This window comes from Furipterus horrens, unplaced genomic scaffold (assembly GCF_987537825.1).
Source record: "Furipterus horrens unplaced genomic scaffold, mFurHor1.1.pri manual_scaffold_9, whole genome shotgun sequence".
NCBI classification, from domain to species: Eukaryota; Metazoa; Chordata; class Mammalia; order Chiroptera; family Furipteridae; genus Furipterus; species Furipterus horrens.
Genome location: NW_028327179.1, coordinates 57,263,189 through 57,287,852, shown reverse-complemented (window position 1 = coordinate 57,287,852; position 24,664 = coordinate 57,263,189). Strand labels below are relative to the sequence as shown.

General features: G+C 37.5%; 1 protein-coding gene across 2 annotated transcripts in view; it reads left to right on the top strand.

The window, feature by feature from the left end:
* Window positions 1-5,489: 5,489 nt before the first annotated feature.
* VPS41 (VPS41 subunit of HOPS complex) overlaps window positions 5,490-24,664 on the top strand; it is a 233,952-nt gene continuing 214,777 nt past the window's right edge. For both annotated transcript variants that reach the window (XM_090287373.1, XM_090287372.1), the window contains exons 1-2: window positions 5,490-5,551; window positions 14,787-14,825. In XM_090287373.1, the coding sequence (XP_090143499.1) occupies window positions 5,531-5,551; window positions 14,787-14,825 (60 nt within the window). In that variant the 5' untranslated portion in view covers window positions 5,490-5,530. The remainder of the gene's footprint in view (window positions 5,552-14,786; window positions 14,826-24,664) is intronic.

Genomic DNA, 24,664 nt, shown 5'->3' with positions numbered 1-24,664 from the left:
AACATTGCTAGGAGTTAGTAATTTAATGTGGTGTAAATTTTTTTGTCACTGGCAATCAAGAAAGACCATTAGACTGAAAAAAGTAACAAAGAAGGAATAGAAGCCAAAGATTGGGAAAAGAATATAGGGGCTATTACTTTTACCTAACTTTTCCAATTTGTTGATTTTTCAAGTTTACTAAACTTAGAAATACTGTCTTAAATGAAAAATGTTGAAGCCATTCATATCGTTTAAAAAATAAAATAGGTTATTGTAAATAAAATGACTACAATTTATTGAGTTATTAAACTGTTTCAGACATATTCAACAAACTTATGTGGTAGATTCTTAAAACCAGTAAACCATTGTGTAAATACAGTGTTTTAGGTTTGCATTCACTCCTCTAGACTGTAAACAAGAAGTTGATGCTCACCATCACCTCCATAGCTTGAAGGTGAGAAAGGTGAACTGATGATGTACAAGAAAGAAAGAGGTGATTTCCAAGGAATGAAAGATTGTTGAGCCAAACAATTTTCAAATTTTAATTTAAGTATCACTTGAAGATACATATATTTCAAAGATTTTATTTATTTATTTTTAGAGAGAGAGGAAAGGAGGGGAAAAGAGAGGGAGAGAAACATCAATGTGTGGTTGCCTCTTGCTCGCCCCCCGTTGAGGACTGCCCTGCAATCCAGGCATGTGCCCTGACTGGAAATTGAACCAGTGACACTTTGGTTCACAGACTGGCACTCAATCCACTGAGCCACACCAGCCAGGATAGAGGACAGTATTAAAATTCAGATTCTGGTTCAGTAGGTCTCTGGAGGGGCCTTAAGCTCTTCATTTCTAACAAGCTCCTAGGTGATACTGATGCTGCTGGTCTGTGGACCACACTCTGAGTAGCAGGAGGCTAGAGAACCTCCTAGATGAGGGATCCCCAAATCTCATTTCACTTGAGAAGACTTGGGGCTTGGAGGTCACATGTGAATTTCATCTTGCTTATAGGCCTAGCATGAACCTGCTTGCCTTTAGTGGGTTTCTTCCTTTCATTCATTTTTTCATATATTTGTCTTTTCACCTTTCTAGACTGTCCGAAAGAATATAGTAATAGATCCAATGCTCATAATATGTATTATAGTTGGGCCAACACTGAATGGGGAACAGATTTGGGGATCCAGAGGCTCTGAGGTTGTATGAGCAGAAGAGAATCTGCAGTAAACTTTGGTTATATCTTCAATCGGGCCTACTAGAGGTTTATGGGCATGTCTATCTCCTAAAGGAAAATTAAAGTTTGTGAGTAAAGTTAGAGGGGATAGGCCTGTTTCTTTTTCCTGTAGAAAAGGGTTTCCACAGCTTCTTTGGTCTGTATAAGAAACAGCCCTTGTGGGACTTGAAGCCCATCATGAGCCATGTTTGGTACTGGGCTGCTTTTTGAGAGAATATTTTATTGCATTGGGTGCTTGGTTACAAATATCTAAAAGTCTTGGGGTTGGTCTTTTTTAATTCTCTTGTGACTGAGTGATTAGCAGACTGGAAGATGAACCCCAGCACAGCTTGGAGAAAGAGGATGGAACTAAGTCTGTTTAGGTTCTGGGGAGAAGACAAGTGTCCCAGATGAAATCACCGTGGTCATGGGACTCATAGGTTGAGCAGGTTACAGTTAGAGACCTGGGAGGCACAGAATATTAAGTTTGTGACTTCCTGCTAGGTCAGAGTCAATAAAAATAGGCAGCCCAAAAGGACACTGGGAAAACACCACATGTTGCCATATGTGATGTCCTCTGCTAGTTACCAGCTACTGGAGATAAGTGGAAAGAAGAAAATCCCTGTCTTTGGATAAGATATTGCAAATTCCTGAGGATTAGGTAGGAAAGTTTAAAATGCCTGAAAACATGAAGAGGGAATCATTCACTCTAAAGGATGTAAGTAATAAAATGGGTTTTTAAAATAATGTATTTTATTGATTATACTGTTACAGTTGTCCCAATTTCTTTTCTCTCTGCTCTCCTCCACCAGTCACCACCCCTTCCCTCCAGTTGTCCCCTCCCCTTAGTCCATGCCCATTGGTTGTGCACATAGGTCTTCTCAACATCTTCCTGTCTACTCCATTCCCTCCTACTATGCTTCTTAATTCCTGCATCATCTCCCTCCCTTTTCTCCCTTCTCCCTCCCTGCTGACCTTCCCCCAGTACATTCCCCATACCTATAGTTTTTTTTGCCCCCTCTCGTTGCCTACTTAGTTTGCCTTTGTTTCAATTCCCTAGCTTCTGTTGTTGGTTGTTGTGATGCAGTTTTCATTTTAATGTTCATAGTTTTGATCCTCCTTCTTCTAAACAAGTCCCTTTAACATCTCATATAACAGTGGTTTGGATCTAATGAACTCTTTCAGTTTTACTTTGTCCTGGAAGCACTTTCTCTGCCCTTCTATTCTGAATGACAGCTTCACTGGATAGAGTAATCGTGGCTGAAGGTTTTTGCTTTTCATTACTTTGACTATTTCTTGCCTTCACAGTCTCCTTTGAGAAATTAGCTGATAGTCTAATTGGGACCACTTTGTATATAATTATTTTCTACTCTCTTGCTGCTTTTAAGATTATCTCTTTATCTTTAATTTTTGACCTTTTGATTATAATGTGTCTTGGTGTGGTTCTCCCAGGTCCTGTTTATCTGGGACTCTCTGTGCTTCCTGGATCTGTAAGTCTGTTTCCTTCCCCAAGTTATGGAAGTTCTGCTTCATTATATTTTCACATAATTTTTCAATTTCTAGTTGTTCTTCTTCACCCTCTGTCAGCCCTATAATTCGAATGTTCATTCACTCACAGCTGTCCCAGAGGTTTCTGAGCCTCTCCTCATATTCCTCATTTTTTGTTTCCTTTCTGCACTGGTTGACTGTTTGTTCCTTCCCTATGTTCCGATTTGTTGATTTGATCCCTGGTATTCCTTCCCTTACCACTTGTCTCCTATGTGTTTTCGTTCATTTCAGCAGGGCTAGCCTTCATTCCTTCCCCATCTTGTTCAATATCTTTTGTTAATTCTATAAGCTGTCTTATGAGTATAGCTCTGAACTGAACCTAAGAAAGATTTTCTATTTTTTCATTGGTTAATTCATGTATTTGCTTTTTGGTTAACTGTGTGATTGGTATTTCAATCATGATTCCTGCCATTGTGACAGTTTTCATTTATCTTTCCTTCTTGGGCGGGACAGTCACCCCTCCTACGCTATCAAGGGCAGAGCCCTGTGCACTTGTCACTACCACTACCAGGTGACTCTTCTCACCACACTGTGGTGCTTTGTGTTGGGGCAGGGATCCAAGATGGATTCCTGCTGTTCGCTCTTTGCTGAGAGACCAGAAACCTCCTCCTCTGTCCCCACGCCCTCTGTGCCTCACAGTCCATGGCAATGAGGGTCTGCCTTCCCTGGTGGTGGAATTTCGAGTTGACGGGTTTAGTCTGCAGTCAGGGTTGGTTCCCTGGTGCTTCTCTCCTCCCCTTAAATATGAGTGTCCGTGCTTAGTGGGTCCTGCTGCTTGTTGCTGCAGTTACCACCTCCAGCACAGCTTGATCTCTTCGCCCATCCTACCTGTCCAGATGAGCACCACTTGTTTATAACTTCCCATGTTGGACTTCCATGTAGGTTTATTTTCTAGAACTTCTGGTTATTTCTGGTTTTCTGGTAGTTGTATTCCTTCTCAGTTGTGGAGGGAGATGGAGCATGTCAGTCTAGGCCTCCATCTTGGCTGAAAGTGAGTAATACAATGGTTTTACAGAATTTACCATGAACAATATTTTTCTATTTTGAATATTTACCTATAGAATATATTCAATACAAGTTTAATGAATAATTTAATTAAACAACAGATAATTTTTTAATGTCAATGTCCAGATGCCAGAAGATGGCAACTTATAATAACCAGAGTAGAAGCTAAATATTTTTTGACTATAAATTGTTCTTTGGCTGTCCCTGCAAAAACTGCTTTATATTCCCTTAATATGCCATTTAAAAAAGGCAATAACACTTTTAGACTAAGTAGCATTTGATAATCAAGTCTTTTGCATCAGATGAGGCCAAATTTAAATCCTATTTCTGTCACTTATTAGCTGTGTGACCTCTGACACACGGTGTTCTCCTCTAAAAATGGGGATAATGATAGAGATTAATGGCAGGATTAAATTAGATAATTCATGCAGAATTATAAATCCAGGGCATGATACATAGTAAATATTAATACATACTATAATAATCACAGAATAAAAGTCCTAGAGGAAAACATAGGCAGTAAAATTTCAGATATCCCATGTAGCAATATTTTATCTGATATATTTCCTAGGACAAGGGAAATAAAGGAAAGAATAAACAAATGAGACTACATCAAACTAAAGAGTTTGTTCAGCAAAAGAAAACATCAGCAAGATGAAAAGGCAGCCAACCATATGGGAGAACATATTTGCCAATGATACCTAAGACAAGAGTTTGATCTCCAAAATATATAAAAACCTTTTAAGACTCAACACCAGGAAGACAGACACATCTTCAAGGAGGATATACAGAGGGCCCATAGGCATATGAAAGAATGCTCAACATCAGTAGCCATCAGAGAGATGCAAACTAAAACCACAAGGAAATACCACCTCACATTTGTTAGAATGGCAATCATAAACAAATCAACAAATAAGTGCTGGTGAGAATGTGGAGAAAAGGATCCCTAGTGCACTGTTGGTAGGAATGCAGACTGGTGCAGCCACTACAGAAAACAGTATGGAATTTCCTTCCACTGCTAGGATTATACCCAAAGAATCCTAAAACACCAATTCAAAAGAACCTATGCACCGCTACATTCTTAGCAGCATTATTTATAACAGCCAAGTGCTGGAGACAGCCTAAGTGCCCATCAGTGGATGAGTGGATCAAAGACTGTGGTATATTTACATAATAGAATACTACACATCAGAAAGAGAAGGAACTCTTACCTTTTGCTACAGCCTGGATCGAACTTGAGAGTATTATGTAAGTGAAATAAGCCAGGCGGCAAAAGACAAATACTATATGATCTTACCTAATGCAGGAACCTAATGAACAAAACAAACAAGTAAAACAGAACCAGAGGCATGTGAACAAGGAACAGACTGACAAAGGCGAGAGAAGACAGGGAAAAAAAGGGGAATGACCCATAGACATGGGCCACTAAATGAGGATTGATTGTAGAAGAGAGGGGAGGTGGGTGGAATGGAGGAGAGCAAAGGGGGAAAATGGGAAAACTGTAATAGAAAAAACAATAAAAAAATAATCACGGAAAAAATAAGACCAGCAATCAAATAAAACATTAACAATGATTATGTTCAGATTCTCCAAAGCATAACTGCATTGAGCTTGAAGAGCAGGAAGCAGAAACCAGGGCCTAACAACATCACCAGATAGAAAAAAAAAAAAAAAAAAAAAAAAAAAAAATCCCTGTTCTGATGCTGATAAAACTACATTTCCCAGCAGGCCGTGGGACACAGCGTCTCCCTCCCTATTATTTCTGGGTGTGTCATGTGACTCTTTCGCTGCACCATGGCGGAAGCCGAGGAACAGGTAAAGACTACAACTGCTCGGCAAGGGAAGGGGAAGTGAGGGTGAAGTGGTCCGAGGCTTAGAAAGCAGCGTGTAGAGGTGCGAAGCTTCTGGAGGGCCAGGTAGGCCCACTGCAGGGCTAATGGGCAGTGAAAGGCCATTTCGGGAGCAGAGATGCCGGTGGGATGCCAGTTTTTGCCGGGCCTTCAACCGGGCAAGCCCACCGACAACCCCCCCCCCCCCCCCCCCCCCCCAGTGTTTGTGAGGCGGCTCTTTTTTCGGCTCTGCTTTTGTGGCCTGTGCTCACTGAAATTTTGGCCTGAAGGCAGCCTGGGCTACGCCAGCGGCTGACTTCCTGTGGGAAGCGTAAGAGATGACTTGAGTTTTGAGTCCAGGTGACTGATTTAAATTCGTTTTTACTCGAAGTAGGACAGTGAGAACCATTTGCAGGAGGGCTGGGAGAAAGGAGATGAAGTTTTGTTTAGTGTCTGTTGCATTTAGCTACAAAGCTAAGTCACTACGGCGCGCAGCAGTGGTTAACTGCATGTGTTCTGGAGCAAAAATGACTAGGCTCCAGCGCTGGTCTTTCTTAATATGTGACTTTAGGCTAGTTGTTTAACTTTTACATAGACGATAGAGATAATATAGTGCCGTCGTTATAAGGTGTTTTAAGTTGAAATGAATTAGTACACAAAGTTTAAGTGCTTAGTAAAAGCTGGGCATAAAGTTAGGAGAGGAATTTTTGTCGCTGGCAGAACATCCGATGGCAATGGCCAGTCAATATCTGGCAAAGTAGTAGTGGACTTAGGAGAAATTTATGATAGCACTAGTTATTTTCGTACAGGTAGTAGTGGCACCTGGACATCAGTTGAAATGACTAAGTAACATAAAGAAGACAAAAAGCAGACAAAAACTGGAACCTGGTGAAATATCCTAATTTTCCATTTCCAGGGTCATTTCAGTGTAGCACTGTTTTTTCTCACAAGTTAACAGGGCCATCAGTTTCCATAATTACCCCTAAGAAGTGATTTGATGATGAGTTGGTTAGTACCATAATAACAGAAGTTTACCTGGTTTATAATTTGTACCATTTGCAGTGTACTTTACTTACGTAATGAAAATGTGCCCTTCGTACATTTGATATATACCAAAACATAAGAAATAAAGTAGGAATTTGGTTTGAGTGGTCATTGGGATAAGAGAAGAGTCTCCTACCTAACCACTGGAGCCTCCTTTTCTGTTCTAGGCATTTCAAAGGAAAATGCTCATGAAGCACATGTAATTTCATGATTCATTGTTGGGTTTGATGATTGTGAGATTGGTTTTCATACTGTTCACCTTTCATAATGAAATATAATTTTTTGGTGGTTTGATTTAAAAGAAAAAGAAAAAAAACCAAGCTCCTTGTATTCTTAGATATAGGATTGTAGAAATTGAGAGAATTGCTCTTAGTATTTACTGTTGTTCTGTGAAGAAGAGGAGTTTTTTTACAAAGCTTCCTGATGTAGAAAGTTCATGATAAAATAAGAATGCTTTGAATTTTCACAGCACTTTTCAGTTTAAAGAACCCTTTCACATTTGCATTTGGTCGTCAGAAAAGAATTCTGTGTGGTAAATGTTCATTCTCATATATGTATGTCAGGACAGGCACTGGTTCCAAACTTTCTAGTGGCTTCTCAATGCACTCTGAGGTAAAGCCAGAGTCCTTATAATAGATAAGTTGCCTTACGGGACCTTGCCCCAATTGCTCTCTCTCCTTTCCCTTGAACTCATTTTTCACTACTCTTCTTCCCTTCTATAATTTTGCATCAGCTATTCTGGCTTTCTTACTGTTCCTTCAACAAGGCTGGCATGTTTATACTTAAGGGCCTTTGCTCATGCTGCACCCTTTTTGACCCGAGATAGATATAGGGGCTTTCGCCCTCATTCATTCCCTTTACATCTTTGTCCAAGTGTTATCTTTTTGAGTGAGACCTTCCCTTACCATTCTTTGAAACTTTCCTTCGTTATTTTCTTCTTCATGCTTGTCTATTTTTTCTGTATATTCTATATGTTCATATAATTATTTCTGTTATTCTCCCAATTAAAATGTAAGCTCCATGAGGACAAGGATTTGTTCGCTTCTGTCTGTCTGATACCTAGAGTAGTGCTTGATACTCAATACATATTAAATTATTGAATTTTCTTGGTAAACAATAAAAATTCAGACTTGTATCTATAATAAATCCCCAGTCATGTATCTTCAGAGCTCATAATTTTTCACTAGAACACCCTGCCTTTTAAAAAATACGTACGAGCCTAATCCTAAATAATTTAACTTTGTGAAGTAGAATTAGCCCTTATCACCTATAAATTCCCTTCAAGTCATTATTTCACTTTTGACGTTTTAACAGCCAGTAAAGGATTAGAGTGGTCATTAACATCCCACCTCCAACCCCCAGTGGTGTCAGAGGCATTTTCAAAAAGACCAGTCAACATCAGAAAGGGGCAAACATTCACAAATTGTTGTTCTGTTTATTTTTTAAAAGAAAGCTAATAAATAATTTTACCTATATTATTAGTCCTTTATAAATTAAAATGGTTAAAATTTTTTCACTCGTTTGTGCATTTCACATTTTACAATAGAAAGCCATAATAATTTCAACTAAATAGACCTTTATTATACAGTGTGCAAAAGTGGAGTTAAGTACATTTACTAATTGTTCTGTTCTGATACTTTGAACCTTTTAGAAAATTTTGACATACTTTTTCCCTTCTGAATACTTTAAAAAGTAACTATAATGACAGGTTAGGGCAAAGGAAACTTTTTTATTGTAAATACAAACATCCCTCCATGACAAAACTAAATCTTTCGTCTTATGTTTCTGAGCATGATATTTGGTGATTGCTTTAATTTTAGGAATAACCAATAGTAAGAGCTGTACGAAGTTAACAAAACTCTCAAACTAAAAATCACTTTTTGGATATGAATAAACATTTTTTTAAGGGTTATTAGGATGTCTTTGTTTATGCTGAGTATGGTAGAGGTACAGTAGTTCTCTAAAATACCTATGTATATGTTGTATAGTTCACAGGAAGAGCTAATACTGTGCCTTTTGCCTGGAAATTTTCTTAACACCAGTTTTATCTAGGTCCAGAATAATTTATAGTTGACCTTGATAATCACAGATGCCCAACGGTTTGTTCATATCTTTCTTATGAATAATGTCCTGTTTGAAGTCTGGTTGTTTGTGTATTTGTCTTATCTCTCCTAGAGATTGCTGAGTCCTTAAGAATAAGGACAAGAGCTTTCTCATGTCTGTAACTCACAGGGCTAGTGCTTTACAGGTACCAGGTACTTAATAGAATGTTTAAATGAATTTATAAGGGGCAGAATAGCCTTCTAAATTGAAAATGTCAAATTGTAAGTAAGGTTAAATAGACTTTGTGTTGTTATTTTATCTTACTTGAAACTTTTGAAAGTTATTAATTCAAATGTATTGTAGGTTACTTGCCCTATATAGACTCCTTACTCAGCCAGCTCCCCAGGTACCTTTTTCATTTTTCCTACAGTATGGAACCTAGTCTGTTAAAATATTTGATCAATCAGATCATCTATTTCTTGACCAAACAGGAGAGTTTCTCTTTTGACTTCTCTCTCTATGTTTTAGAAATTAGGGAAATTTGATCCTTATTGCAGAGCATTTACTTATTATCAGAGGCACATTCATGAGCATATATACTCCCATGTGGTTGTGTTCCGTGTGTAAAATAAAAATCAAATCAGTAAATAACTGAGTGCCTCAGTTCCTTTGCCTGTAAATTGCGGATTTTACTCTCCAGGCCTCTTGTAAGTATGACATAAAGCGTTCTAAAGTGGCCAGATTGAAATTATTGTCTTATAAAGAGGACAATGATTTATCATCCAAACATGGGCATGACTTAGGTATGCACGTTTCTCTTCTCTTATATTTTGTCCAAGACAGACTTTTAAAAGCAAATTTACTAATAAGTAAAGGAAAAACAAAGCCCCAAATAAGTTGCAAAATAAATTTTTAGATGGCCCACTCTTTACTGTCATGTAACTTAAGTGTAGTTACAATTTAGCTTAGTTGAACATTTTTATTGCCTTGTTAGTTTTTTTCTCACATATTTGTCTAGGTTGGTGGCTGAAGGTCGACTAGCTGATTATTAGTTGTCTCCCTAGCAGGCACAGTGCCGCCTTGGAGAGGGAGTCCTCATCAGATCAGGGGCTTCTGGGTTTCTTGCAGCTCTCTCCATTTGTGGCTGCCTAGTCACAGTTGCCTTTTTATCTTCTGGGAACTTGGTCCTTCCATTTTTGTTCCCAAATGCTTGTGAGTCTAGGTTTTTATTAATGCCCACTGAGTCAGAATCTGAAAAGATGGAGTGTGTGAGCAGTTTTTAGCCAGTTTCCCAAACTGAATTTAGATAGTTCTAATGCAAAGTCAGATTTGGGATTGGGTCACTAAGTCACCAAGCTGGGGCAGGTGTCAAGATTTTTCTTCACTTGCAGAGTAAGATGAGTACAGTAGCTAAGGTTAGTGGGTTGAACAGGGCTGGGAATCTGAGCCTCCTTGCTCCTGCTAGCTCCCTAGATACATTTTTTTTTTTTTTTTATCTTTCCTACTATACCAGCCAGTTCCTAGATACCCAAAAAACTTTTTGAAATTGAATCTCTGTTATACAAGGTTATCAAATGCATATCACACAGAATATTCCCTCTTTCCTGTGCCTGTGTCAGACGTTGAGAGCTATCACATCCTCTCTTCCATTAAGCCCTGCTCTGTCACAGATCGTTGGGAAGGAAGCCAAGGTGGCAGCACAGCCTTGAGTGCTCAATGTCTATCTTCAGCCCGGTCTGATTTCCCCGGGCCCTGGTGTTTGTTTTGTTTCTTTACTCTGTGGAGTTTGGAGCTGGCCTTTCTCAAGCTCCAGCTACCCTTTCCTCTCCCAAATTCCCCTCAACAACCCCTCCCCTCCGGCCCCCACCAACAAACTACATACTGTACTGTCAAAATTCTGAGGACTTCACCACCTGGAAGGTCCTGGCCTGTCTCCCCTGGGCTGACAACCTTTCTCAGACCCCTGCCTCTAAGGCCAGCTGTGCTGAGCCTTCTCCCAAGCCACTGTCATGGGCCCTGTGCTGATGCTGGGATTGGGGGTGACAGTAGATTGAAAACCTTTATTGGAGATGACGTCTGAGAGCGCTAATAGCCCCTTTTTTGGACTCTTGCAGGATGGTTAACATTTTGCTTGAATCTCTCTATCCTTGTTTGCTGCTGCCTTCCTGCAGGTCCCCTCTAACTGTCTTGTAGCCATAAGCTAATAACTCAAGCCTAGAGAAGATGCACCTGGTATTGCTTATAAGTGGAAAAGAAATATATAGAGGAGGGAGAATGTTAGATCAGTTGCTTATTTTTTATCGTCATCTCCAGCAGATGGATGTTGAGCTGTTCCTTTGAGTAGGATAATGGGAGACAAGAGACAAATGCATTTGGGCTTACCTACAGTGTATTTTAAAGAGTAACCATTAGGAAAAGGCCATTAATATTACAAGCTGAGGGTTATAGGAAAAAACAAAGGCCACAGGAGCCCAGATCTGGACCTTGTGTCTTGGGCTCACTAGCAACCATTCTGTGAAAGAGGTGAGACCTAGGTTGGGCTGTGAAGAAAGATTAGGATTTAGAAATAGCCCATATGTTTTAAATTAAAAAAAAAATAAATAAAAGAATTGACAACATGAAATCCAAACTGTGTTGTTGAAGCAAGAGTGAAGGCCCTCAGCCTGACTCCTATCCCTCAGAGGTACCCCTTTGGGTTTTCCTGAAGCTGTAGGACATGCTGGAGTTGGACAGATGCTAGGATGAATGTGGAGCTGGGTCAAGGGCCTTCCAAGCAGAGGGAAGCACCTAAGGAAAGGCTTAGTACAATCACTGCAAGTTCAAGGCAGGCACATGGCAGTGGGAATGAGTGGGATTGTCTTGGTATAGGGAGATTGGGAGTGGTATTAGTGGGTGAAGTACATTCTGTCTCAGGGACATAGCTGCTCAGCTCCAACTGATGTTATGTGGAAATGTGGATTCTAGTAGACATATTGTCTGATTTTTATGGAGTCGGAAATACGGGTTTTTATGTGGAAGTCTTAAAGATACTACCCCAGGCTGAACAAAACACCTACAAGCCACTGTTTTGTCCCCTCTGGCATGGAGGCATGAGCATGTGATAGCTCAGTGAGAGGTCACCCATTGTGGCTGGAGGGCCCTGGGTTTGTGCAGAGTGGGAAGTGAGGTTAAAAAGTCTATTTGGTGCCAGGGAGGGCTTTGAGTACCTTGCTGAGCCATCTGATATCTGACTCCAGAGGATTCTTTGAGGAGTCCAGTGACTAGTCTGATAGGTGTTTTGGGAACATAATTTGACATGGTTGAATAGATTTGAGAGGTCACATCTCAAATTATGGAGAGCATCAGGTTTGGATAGATGATGTGAGTTTAAGGGATTGGTCTGCAAAAGCATTTGTTGAGTTTAGCTATCAACCTCTTGCCCAGAATTTGTCAGACTATGCATTGGTGTCACTGGGTGCCTTCTAGTTCATCATTTTTGCTTCAACCAAAAGCATATTTTTTTATTATGGTAAACTGTACATACCATAATATTTACCGCTTTAACCATTTTAAGTGTACAGTTCAGTGGCATTACCTACATTCACATTGCTGTGCAGTCATCCCCACCATCATCTCAACCGTTTTTTTCATCACCATAAACTGAAACTCTGTACCCTTTAAATAATAACCCTCAGTACTCCTTTCCCTAGCCTGCTAAACCTCTTTTTTACTTTGTATTTTATATAAGAGTAATCCTACAATATTTGTCTTTTCGTGTCTGGCTTATTTTACTTAGAGAATGACACAGTTTTATAATTTGTTTTCATGATTTGAAGTTAGATTATTTGACAGAGTGTGATGTCAAAAAATGTTTGAAAACCACTGACTTTCTAAATTGTAATGTTTCTTAAGTTCCAGCTTTTTTTCTTAGATCCCTCACTGGGGACTTTCATGTCATATCTTGTTTGCCTGTCTCTATAGCATTAAGCAGAGGGGCTTCATGAATGAGAGAAACTCAGAAATAAAAGACCAGGCTAATTCTCAAAGTCACTCATGCATTGCTTTGGTAGGGTTGTGGACAAAAGTGTAATTTTTTTTGAGGCCACAGCTGTGTTTGGGAGGTTTTTGCTGGTGCTGAGGATGAGTCTGAGCAAGATCTGGAGTTAATGATCTTGATTGATATTAGCAGTCACAGGAAGTGTCTCTGAAGGCCTGGTTTTCCCCGAACACCCTGGTTTCTGAGATCTGACTGCTTTATATGGGGAGCAAGAGTATAATCTGGTTTAGAGTTTTTGTATTGAAATTGCTGGGTGGGGACTTAAGTTTTTGTTTTAAGTAAGAATGTAAATGGGACATTTGCACTTTACCCATGTACATATTTGAATGGATTCCAAATAAGAAAAAAAATTCCTTCGGTTTAATATAATTTTTCCGAGAAGAATAGTCATGTATCCTTTCAGAGTTCTAGAGCTGGGAAATAGGGACATATGTGTGGTTCATTGGTACAGTGTTCAAAGCCAGGTTTTGGTAATGCTAATAACTTAATATTCAGGGACTTTTAGGTTCAGCCTCTAAACCTCATTGTTTGTATCTCAGGGGTAATTATCTCTGGAAATTTCAAGATGCTACCTGTAAAGCATTTAGTATGGGAATATATATTATAGATGTTCAATAAAGATGTCAGAATACTGACAATATTAAGTGGAGTGTGTTCTAAAGGGAAGGATAAGGATAGTGAGTGTACTAAAACCTAGAACTGGGGATGACTAGCACAGAGGAGAAACAGTTTAGAAGGGTAGTAGGCAGGATCTATGTCATTAATTCTTTGAAGAGCTGTCACATAGAAGTAGAATAGTTGGGTTTTTTTATGTGTCTTATTGATGTTAACAAAGAGTTACTGTGGAGAGATTGTAGCACCAACTTAATAAGAACTTCCTAATACTTAGAATAATATTAAAGTAAATAGGCTGTATTGGAATGTAGAGGAGAGTCTCATGTTCATCATGGTTAATGATATAACTGCAATAAAATTCTGAATTACAAGTAACATTCATCCCCATTTTAATGAGCAGAGACTGTGTTGTCCACAAAGCTGATCCCAGGCAGCATGCCACCTGCCAGGTTCTTACTGATTTTCCATGAATGAAATTAAAATGTTTTCAAACACCAAATTTATGTTTGTCTTGCTCTCCAATTTGCAATGAGTACTATATACATCTGACTTTCTTTAAAATGGTCGTTCTTTTTTGTTGAAAAAATATTTGTTACGTCTAAAATGTCCTTGCCTTAATTCTTTTTGTTCTTTATCTCAAACATTATTGTAAAATGCTTATATTCACTGTCAGCGTATTAGTTGTAACCCTTTATTGCTATTGATACCTATAAGTACGTTAAGTAAATCTTCATTTTGCTGACCTGTGTGAGGATGCGTGGCATCAGCAGATTCTCTCTTTTAGTGGATAGGTGAGAGATTAGCAGGATCAAGTCAATTTTTCCTTTTTTGCTTTGTTTTCCACAGAGCAGCAAGATTCATTGTCTAGCAAGAGGGAAACTGTTAAATAGTAGGATTTGTCTTCTAGTTAATGGTGTAAAAAGTGGATGTAAATTATTTGGCTTGTTTGCACAGTGTCTGATAAGTACGAATCTAGGGGAATTCTTTTCTAAATGCTCTTTAAGCAAGACAATAATTTTTGACGCAGCTAGATTAATAGTGTAATAATTAATAGCACAAGAGCCTTTTAGTGTAAAAATTGGCTTATAGGTAATTCGAGATGGCAGTTTCCTATTCTCTTCTGAGATTAATAAGGTTGCTTTGCCAAAGCAAATTATAGTTTTAACAAAGGAAAAGCCTTCCATATACTCATATGATAATTCTTGGGGTCATTTGTTAACCTGCTGACCACTCAAGGGAGGTCAGCAGGAGCAGTGGATTTGTGTGGTCCCAGAGTAACCATCTCAGATCTGCAAGGTGTGGAAAAGTAGAATACCTATGACAATTGAACCATATGGAGTCCTTTAAACTGTATTTGCAGATTACCTGCAATAAAAGGGAAGGTAGATATTGGTAGTGGGGACATAAGGACTCTTTTTCCCTTGAAAATATTTTTTATTCTTTTATCATTGTTCTGACCATTTCCCCCCTCTGTACTTTGTAGGAAACCGGGTCTCTTGAAGAATCTACTGATGAGTCTGAGGTAAGGTGGTGATTCAGGAGCCTGGGGATTTCTAGCTAACCACATTATCATCATGAGCTTGTTCAATGTTGCTAAATACAGTCTTCCCAAGGCTGGGGTGATAAAGTAGGGCCATTGGTGATCAAGCTTGGAGAAGACCATGCCAGTTGACTTTAAAAATGTTAAATGGATTAGCTTCAAAGACAAACACGAAAAAGAACAAAAAGTTTTCTCCTCCTATTGAACAGTATTTTAACCTGATTCATGTTGGCAATTGGAAAATTGATGCAAAGTTTTATAAACTAATCTTGACATTTTAAAAACCTATTTAAAAAATAACCACTATAGGTTCTACAATATTTATTCTTACCTCATTCTTTTCATAAATATGGCATGCTCATTGCTAAAATTTCTGAGTCATTGAATTGATAGTTTATTTCATAAAATCAAAAGGGAAATAGTTACTGTAAAAGTTGTTGGGAGCTAAATTGTATTAAAGATTGTATTTTAAGGAAAAAAAGTGGTATATAAGGAGCTTTTTAAAAATTCGTTTTTGAGACTGCAGAAGAAATGTTTAAGCATAATACAAATTAATTAGCTCATCAATTTTATAGTTGGATTAATAATAATTATATATTTTAACATTTTATTTAGCTCAGAGGAATATTAATGTATTTATGATAACCTGCTAGAAATCTATACCAGTGTGATTGTAGCCATTATAGTCTATTAAATTTGGGTTGATATTGCATATAGTTACTATATGAATTTTGTTTGCTTTGTCAGGGAAAATGTGGGCTTACACATTTCCTCTAGAGATCACCTTACATATTATGCCATCATGTATTTGTAGTTTGACTGGAGTCATGATTTCTAACATTTTCACTAGTGAGGACCTCTGATACTCTTTTTAAGGGTCCTGGCAGCCACCTAAATCTAAATCTTCCCAGTCTTCGGCTACTAAATGGATTTATAAGGAGAGCAAACAAAAGCACACATTACCCATGCTTCCAGCATAATTAGGAAGCAGGGAGTACTATAAACTTCAATGTAAGTTGAGAAATAAATGTCTGAAACACGCAGAGCCAGCTCTGGATTGACTCTGGAGCTGTGAGTCAGATGGAGACTGGGTGGAGATGAAGCGAGTGCAGCTGGGCCCCAGTGGGGCTGGAATACAGATGGACATCACCCCCAGGTGGGAGGGAGAGGGCTCCACTCTGAGTAGGGAAGTGGCTAGAACAGCTCTGAGACCCAGTGGAACCCTGGCTACTGGGGAATTTAAAGGAGGTGGCTTGAAAGTTTATGGGACCAGAGGTGGCAGTGTTGGAATGAGGCAGCTTCTGGAGAGAAGGAGGAGGCATTTCCTGGAGGCATAGCTATGAAGGGAAAAGTAAAAAGCAGGGGAAATTAACCATGCCCAGAAATTTAAAAATAGCATAATATTAGGAGACTTACTTATGCATATTTCCCTCCCTCTAGTCCCTGGTAACCACCATTCTACTTTGACCCCACCCAAATGCCACTCATGAAAAAAAAAAAAATACTCTTCATTTGCCAAGGTAACTAAGAGACCTAATAAACAACCCAAATACCTCACCTGCTCCATAGGGTCACCTATTGTTGCTACCTAGGAAAATCTAAGACATATAAAAATGAACTGAAATCTCTGGTAGCGTTCCTACAAAACTAGTTAGGAAAAGAACAGTGAGAACCAAAAGTTTTCAGCCAAAGAAAACATCAGTATAATATTGCATCATGAGTGAATGTCTTACATTTACCATTGACCAAAAATTATCTTAAACCACAGCCAGCCTGGTGCTTCAACCCGAGGGCTAGGGAAGATTCTCCTGCGCTAGCTCTAGATATCTCCCAGATATTGATTCTAGTGAGTTTATGGACCAGCAAAGTAGTTAGGCTGCTGATAGACCAAGTTTAGGCTTTTAAGTGTAGTGAGTTACTTTGTAATCCAGTCTTTGGAGAAGTTTATCTTGGGCCTCTCCCTCAGTTTGAATCACTTTCTAGTTCCAGGATTAATATTGTGAGACACCACTTATTTTCCCTTTTCTCCTCTACCTCTTCTTACTGTTGGGTTTTATAACTGTTAAAATTAAGCTTTCACAGGATGGGAATTTCCTTTGTATACTTATACCTCTTCTTTATTCAAGTGCTCAGATAATTTCCATTTCTATGAACAACAATACTTACTGTTTTCAACCGCATATTTTAACAATTTATTTGTCACTTAATAAAATGCTGCATTTCCTGTAGACTGTACTGTTAATATATTATATCCGGAAGACCATAGTTTTAGGTTATTCTGAAGTTCTTATTTTTACATTTTTAATTGTGGTAAAATACACATAACATAAAATTTGCCATCTTAACAATTTTTAAGCATACAGTTTAGTATTGTTAAGTGTATTCACATTGTTGGGCAGCCTATTTCCAGAACTTTTTCATCTTACATAACTGAAACTCTATACCCAATAAATAACAGCTTCCTATTCTCTAGCCCCTGGCAACCACCATTCTGCTTTGTCTCTATGAATTTGACTACTCTAGGTACCTTATATACGTGGAATCATAGAATATTTGTCTCTTTGTGACTGATTTAATTCACTTCACATAATGTCTTCAAGCTTTATCTATTTTGTTGCATGTATCTGAATGTCCTTTTTAAGGGTGAGTAATAATCCATTGTATGTACATACCACATTTTGTTTATCCATTCATTCATGGATTGCTTCTACAGTTTGGCTATTGTGGACAATGCTACAGTGAACATGGATGTACAAATATATCTTTGGAACAACCGCTTTCAGTTCATTTGGATATAATCTGGGAGTGAGATTTCTAGATCACATGATAATTCTGTATTTAGTTTTCTGAGCGACTATCATACTGTTTTCTGTGGAGACTGTACCATTTTATGTTCCCATCGAGGTTCTTATTTCTCCCACCAACACTTTTTCTTTCTTTTTTTTTTTTGATAGTAGCCATCCTGAAAAATGTGAGATGAAATCTTATTGTGGTTTTTATTTGCATTTTCCAAATGATTAGTGATGTTGAGCATCTTTTCATGTGTTATTTTGCCCATTCCTATATCTTTGGAGAACTGTTTCCAAGTCCTTTGCCCATTTTTTAATTGGATTGTTTGTGTTTTTGTTGTTGAGTTCTTTATATATTCTGTATATTAATCCCAATCACATAGATATAGATAAGATATATTGAGGTGGGCTGCCTCGAAGGCCTTGGCTCAGTGGAAAATCCCTGTCCAGCAGAGGTTTCAGGATCATGGATGAGAGAGAACAAAATTACCCAGACACTATCTTTTGTCTTGGAGGAGGAGAGGTGGCAAATCTTTCTAGCAGAGAAGAGCATTGAATGTTCCGTCCTAGTCCCTTTTATTGAGGAGGGGATTCCAGAGATACAAGGTCAAGACTCATGAATCATCAATTAACTTAGATGCTTGGATTGCAGTTGACAGTTACTGATTACAGATATCAATGTAAAGAACACAGTGACCATTCTGTGTCAGAGTCTGTTAAACATTCCAGCACCAGACTGATAATCAGGTGGAAGGCTTCATACATTGTTTACTACACACTGTTTATAGTTAACTAAGAGATAAAAAAAGCCAAGCAAACTTTAAAGCATAATATGCATTCTTTAAATCCAGTTCCCATGGGAACCTTCTGAGGAGCCTTCGAGTCATTCTTGCCTCTGGCCTTCCCAGTGTTCTGGTCGAGTCTTACAAGGCTCTTAGGAGCCTGGCTCACAACTTGGGCTATAGTTCTTGAAACCACATAGAACAGTCCCCTACAATATATATCTGTCTATAACTTAACAACCTGTGAATGATGGATTGATGGATAGATAGGTATAGATACAGATATAGATCTATTGAGTTATAAGTGATTTAACCGTATCTATATCTTTACAAAGACTATGTAAAGAATATATTCATATATTCTTTTTCAGTTACATGATTTCCAAATATTAAAATATTTTATCCTATTCCATAGGTTGCCTTTACCCTCTGTTAAGTGTACTCTTTGTTGTGTAGAAGTTTTAAAATTTTGATATAGTACAGTTTTATCCTTTTTTTACTTTTGTTTCTTGCACTCTTGGGTCATATCAAAGAGGTTGCCAAATCCAATGTCATGAAGCGTTTCATTTATGTTTTCTTTGAGGTTCTCATTTTAATGTGTTTGAGAAGAGAATATTGCCTACTCAAAATTGTCTATATGTTTTTCTTGAAAACTATAACCAAATGAAATGAAATTGCTGGGTGTAATATAATTAATATGATTGAAAGGTATGTATATGTCAATATGTAAAACTTTAAGAATTTTAACTTGTACTTTGCATTTAAAGTAAAAGTTCAAGACCATATTATAGCTAAGGTAGTAAATAAATATATTATTTAATAGGTGACCTAATTAAGAGTCTTGCATTCATGTTAATTATTAGTCATGACAAATTTTGTAAGATAATTGAAGTGGTCCTCACATCTAGTATTTTTTGTTTTTCGTATACAGTATGTTTATTCCACTTTGATATAGTAAGCAAGAGTATTTCTTAGATGATATTTTACTCTTGTAAAGCATAACACAGAAGAATATTATCTTCAAAAAAATTTTATTCCCATTTTGAAGCTCAGAGATCTTTTCAGGACTAGGATAACTGCTATGGTGTAGGTGGTAGCAGAGCACCGTAGAAGCACAGTGACTGATTAGTTAGGAATGGCTTCATTTGGAGTGTTGAAGAGTTAATATGGAAGATGCCTCTGGGCAGAGAGGCTGGGCACATCTTTGGGGAGGAGGGAACATATGCTCAGAGAGTGAGTCATGAATGTGCATGCAGGTTCAGCATGCAAACCATGAGGTACTCCATGTGGCTGGAATGTAGGAAAACATTGGGGAAATGAGGCTGGACAATGAAAATAGGGTGAGGTTCCTACTGTGTCAAGCCAGACAGTTTGGATGTGATCCTATGGGGAGCCAGCTGAGGCCTTGATTGTTGGAGGTGGGAATAGGGGCTAGTGACAGGTAAACTGGAAAGAGAGACCCATTACAGGAAGTTATAGTAGAAGTCCTTATGAGAGATAATACGGAGGTAGGGGTCTGGCCTGGGCAATAACAGAAGACAAAGAGGAAATGCTACTCAAGTTCATTCAGTAGGAAATATGTGAGAGATGAGTAGATGGGGGAGGTAAGAAAATTGCAGAGTATTTACCTTAGCTGTGTTGTAGGAAAATGGGTAAAATCCACTTTTAGGCAGTTAAAGGAAAAAGATGTTCTAAGCCTAATGATTGATATCACTATATTCAGATAATCTTTTCCTCTAAAGTGGTACTTTCTAATCATTGGTGACTCCTTTTATAGTGGTTTGGTTTAGTCTGAAACAAATAATATGGTTTCATATTAAATCTATTTTTAAACAAAAGCAAGTGAGCACACTGATAGCTGGGATTTTATTTTTTAAGTTGCAGTTGTTACTGATTACAGAGGAAAGTTCTGAACTCTCTTTGGAGCAAAGATGGTGTAGTGGATGCCCTGATTGGTGTGGTTCAGTTGTTTGAATGTCGTCCTGCAAAGTGAAGGGTCACTGGTTTGATTCCCAGTCAGGGCACATGACTGGGTTTAGGGTTAAGTCCCTTGTTGGGGCGAGTAGGAAAGGCAGCCGATCAGTTTCTGTCTCACATTGATGTTTCCCTCTCTCTCTTTCTCCCCCACTTTTCCTCTCTCTAAAAAATAAATTAATTTAAAAAAAAATGGTGTAGTAAAACAAGCAGTGTGAGGAATCTATTTTGATGATAAAGAACATTACAAAAAGAAACATTTAATATAGGAAACAGTGCTTGGCACTTTGGTAAGTTCTTTAGGTGTATTAGTTAGCACTGTAACTTGGCCATGATTATTTATAGCTTCTGTTTTGCAGATGAAGAAACAGAGTGTTTAGTTAACTTGCCCAAGGTCACCAGGCTGGTAAAATGATTTGATCCCAGCAATCTGATTCTAAAGCCTGCTCTTCTAACTTCTTATTCAACTAATGTCTCTAACTTCATGATGCCCTCTCTAATTTTACACCAGACTCTGTCTCTATGTATCTTTGTAGAATTGGATAAGATTAAAAAAAAACTTTCTTGGAATTTCTGCGTATGTATAAAATGATATTTTGGGTAATATTACAGATTTTGGCTTGTTCACCTAGTAGAAAAGATATTAATTTCAAAATCTTTGAACTTTGTTTTCTTTTCTGGAGAATAGAGAATTTTTAGTTAATGTATATATAACAATCATTGTGATAAAATTCCTGTTTTACATAAAATAATGTTATTTATTTATAAAATAATAATTATAAACATTTATAAAATAAATAATGGTAGTTATAAGTTATATCCCTTTGAAAAGTACATATATCTCTGTGTACAGAAATTTATCTGTAAGAGTGTTCACTACAGCTTTGTCTATAATATAAAAATTTGAAGACAGGCTAAATATCCAGAAATAAAAAGTTAATTTACCTTATCAATTGAAAAAGATTTTTACAAAGATGCCATGTAGAGCAGAGGTTGGCAAGCTTTTTCTATAAAGGTCCATAGTAAATATTAAAAGCTTTGTAGACAGACAATATTGAGGTTACTATGTAGGTATAAAACCATATAAAAATCCACTTGAGGTCTGTACAAAAAACAAGTATTTGGCTGGATTAGGCTGTGGACTGATTCCTGATTTAGAGTTATAATCCAGTTTTTCTCTACCTTCCAAAATCCACATGTAAGCATAAGAAAAAAATGTCCATAAGGCAATATTAGCATTGGGTTATATGATTCTTACTTTATTTTCTATCATTATCTGCCTTTGTTTTCTAAATTTCCCATAACAATTTTGTATTGCTTGTATACTTAGCGAAACAATACAATTGTTATTAGTTTTTTAAATCCTCACCTGAGGATGTATGTTGATTTTTTTAAATTTTTAAATTTTTTTTAGAGAGAGAGAGAGGGCAAGGGGGGAGAGATAGAGAGAAAAAGAAAAACATCAATGTGAGAGAGAAATATTGATTGGTTACCTCCCATATGTGCCCAACCAGGGATCAAACCCACAACCCAGATATGTTCCCTCACCGGGGATTGAAATCACAACCTTTTGGTGTACTCCAAGTAACTCTGCCACTTGGGCAGGGCACAGTTATTATTATTTTTAACAAACATCTTATTCTCTGTATGTTTTATAGTAGTATTTTGTGTTGATGTTACAGAACTTTTGGGTTGCAGAACTATGGAACCCAGACTGAAACTGCATGTCCTTCACTCCACTTCAAATTCTGACAAGGGATTTAGGGAAAAGTTTTGGTTTATTTCTTAGCCTTTTTAGTTTATCCAAGATTTTAAATAAGCCAGAACTGTTTTTACTATAATATAATTTTTTTCTTGAGATATTTTTTAAAAGACTTTTATTTTGAGATCATTGTAGATTCACATGCAGTTGTAAGAAAGAATACTGAGAGTTTCTGTATACCCTTCACTCAATCTTGCATAATTCTAGTACATCATAAGTCGTAAATTGATATTGATATAATCCACAGACCTATTCAGATCTTACCAATTTTACGTAAATTCAGTTGTGTGTGTGTATGTGTATATTTAGTTCTGTGCACTTTAATTATATGTGAAGATTCATGTGACCACCCTTGCAGTCAAAATACAGAACAGTTCATCATAAGGTTCCTTGATGCTATCCTTTCATAGTCATGGCCACTTCCTCCCCCACATTCATCCCCTGGCAACCACTATCTTTTTTCCATCTCTATAATTTTGAGTGTATTGCTTCTTAATGATTGCTCTGGGTATTAAAATACACGTACATAATTTATCACAGTCTACTGGTATTCATGATATTTTACCACTTCTGGTCAAGTGTAGAAACTTTACTTTCATTTATATCCCTTTACCATTCCCACTTTTTAATCACAATTGTCTTAAATATTCACTTTGTATTCATTGAGGCCCACATCATTTGGTATTAAAATTTGTGCTTCAACTATCTAATATGATTTTTAAAATTCATGAAAAGCATAATTTACTATATTTACCCTTATTTCCCCTCATTCTTATGTTCTTTTTAAAATTCTAAGTCTTCTTTTATCTTCTATCTTCTGTTCCTTTGTTTAGAAAACTTGAGCCATTCTTTAAGAATAGGTATACAAACCGCAAATTTTCTTTTTTTCTTCATCAGAGAATGTCTTTGTAAGAACAGAGTTGCTCAGAGAGCCATCAAGACGCAGCGAGCAGAAAAAAAGAAATTTATTGAGGGAATTAGCAAGCGGGGAGGAAGCCATGCCGTGAATGGTTCCGACTCCGAACTCTTAAGGGGGAAGTGCGTTGCTTTATATGGGGAAGAGAAAAGGTATTATTGTATGCAGGTTGTTTTATCTCGCAGCTGTGAGTCTGATGGGCTGATCAAGGCTGGTTCGGTTTAGCGCACCCTGCTATCACGGGAAATTCCTTGCTCAAAATATTCCTATCTTCCAAGTAGCTGCAAGTATGGGACAAGGGCAGAGGGGGGTGGAGATGGGGGGGGCCATGGGAACTGAGGCTATCAGTCTTTATTTCCTTTTCATTTTTGAGAGATATTTTCGCCAGATAGCATTTGCGCTGGGCAATTCTTTCATTTCTGAATCTGAAAAATGCTGTGCAACTTCCTCTGGCTTCTCATTTCAAATGAGAAATATGTTGTCATTTGAATCGGTACTCCCCCATAAGTAATGTGGTGTGTTTTCCTGGCTGCTTTCAAGTTTTTGTTTTTTTTTTCAAATTTTAGTTTTCAGAAGTTTAATTATTATATCTCTTGGTGTGGATTTCTTTGATTTATATTTTTTGGGGTTTTCTTAGCTTCTTGAATCTGTAGGGTTATGTCCTTCACCAGATTTGGAGAGTTTTCAGCCATTATTTCTTTGGATACGTTTTTGGTTTCAGTCTTTCTTCTTCTGCTGGGACTTTTAATATGAATGTTAGCCCTTTAGTTATTGTTCTACAGGTCACTGAGACAGCTCTTTTTCTTTTTTTTTTCAGTCAGTTTCTCTCTGTTGTTTAAATTGGGTAAATTCTGTTGATCTAGTCTCAAGTTCATTGGTTTTGTCCTCTCTTATCTCCACTCTTGTTATTTAGCCCATCCAGTTAGTTATTTCTTTTGGTTATTATACTTTCCAGTTATAAATCTTTCATTTTTAAAACCTTCTATTTCTTTGTGAAGATACCCTATTGCTTCATTTATTTCAAGGGAATTTATAATTGTTTGTTGAAGCACTTTTATGATGGTTGCTTTAAAATCCTTGCCAGATAATTCTAACATCTGATTCATTCTTATACATTTTAAAGGAAAACTATTTAAATAATGAACCATCATCAGTTGCTTCAACTTTCAGGTCTACTATGTGCCATGCGTTGTGCTAAGCACTTTTCATGGATTATCTCATTTAATAGGAACCACAATCTTATCAGGTACTATATGAGGCAGGAGAAGGTGTCTGTGCTGCAGTAACAAACAGTTCCAAAATTATAGTGGCTTAACAGAGCATAGATTTATTTCTGAGTAGATTCAGTGGTGCAGGGAGAGGAAATTATGTCGTCAACAATACAGAAATGTCATCATTTTCTGTAGGGTGTTTTCCTACTTACATATGGACGAGTGTGCTATGGAATACTTTGGTCATAATAGCTGGAAACTGAAGCAGCTCTGCTTCATGGAGAAATGTATTTTTTTAAAATCCTGCTTACTTTGAATAGGTTCTTGGTATTTTATTTATTTAGAAGTATATTCTGCCTTTTCATAAAAGTTTGGTGTGTTGTACAA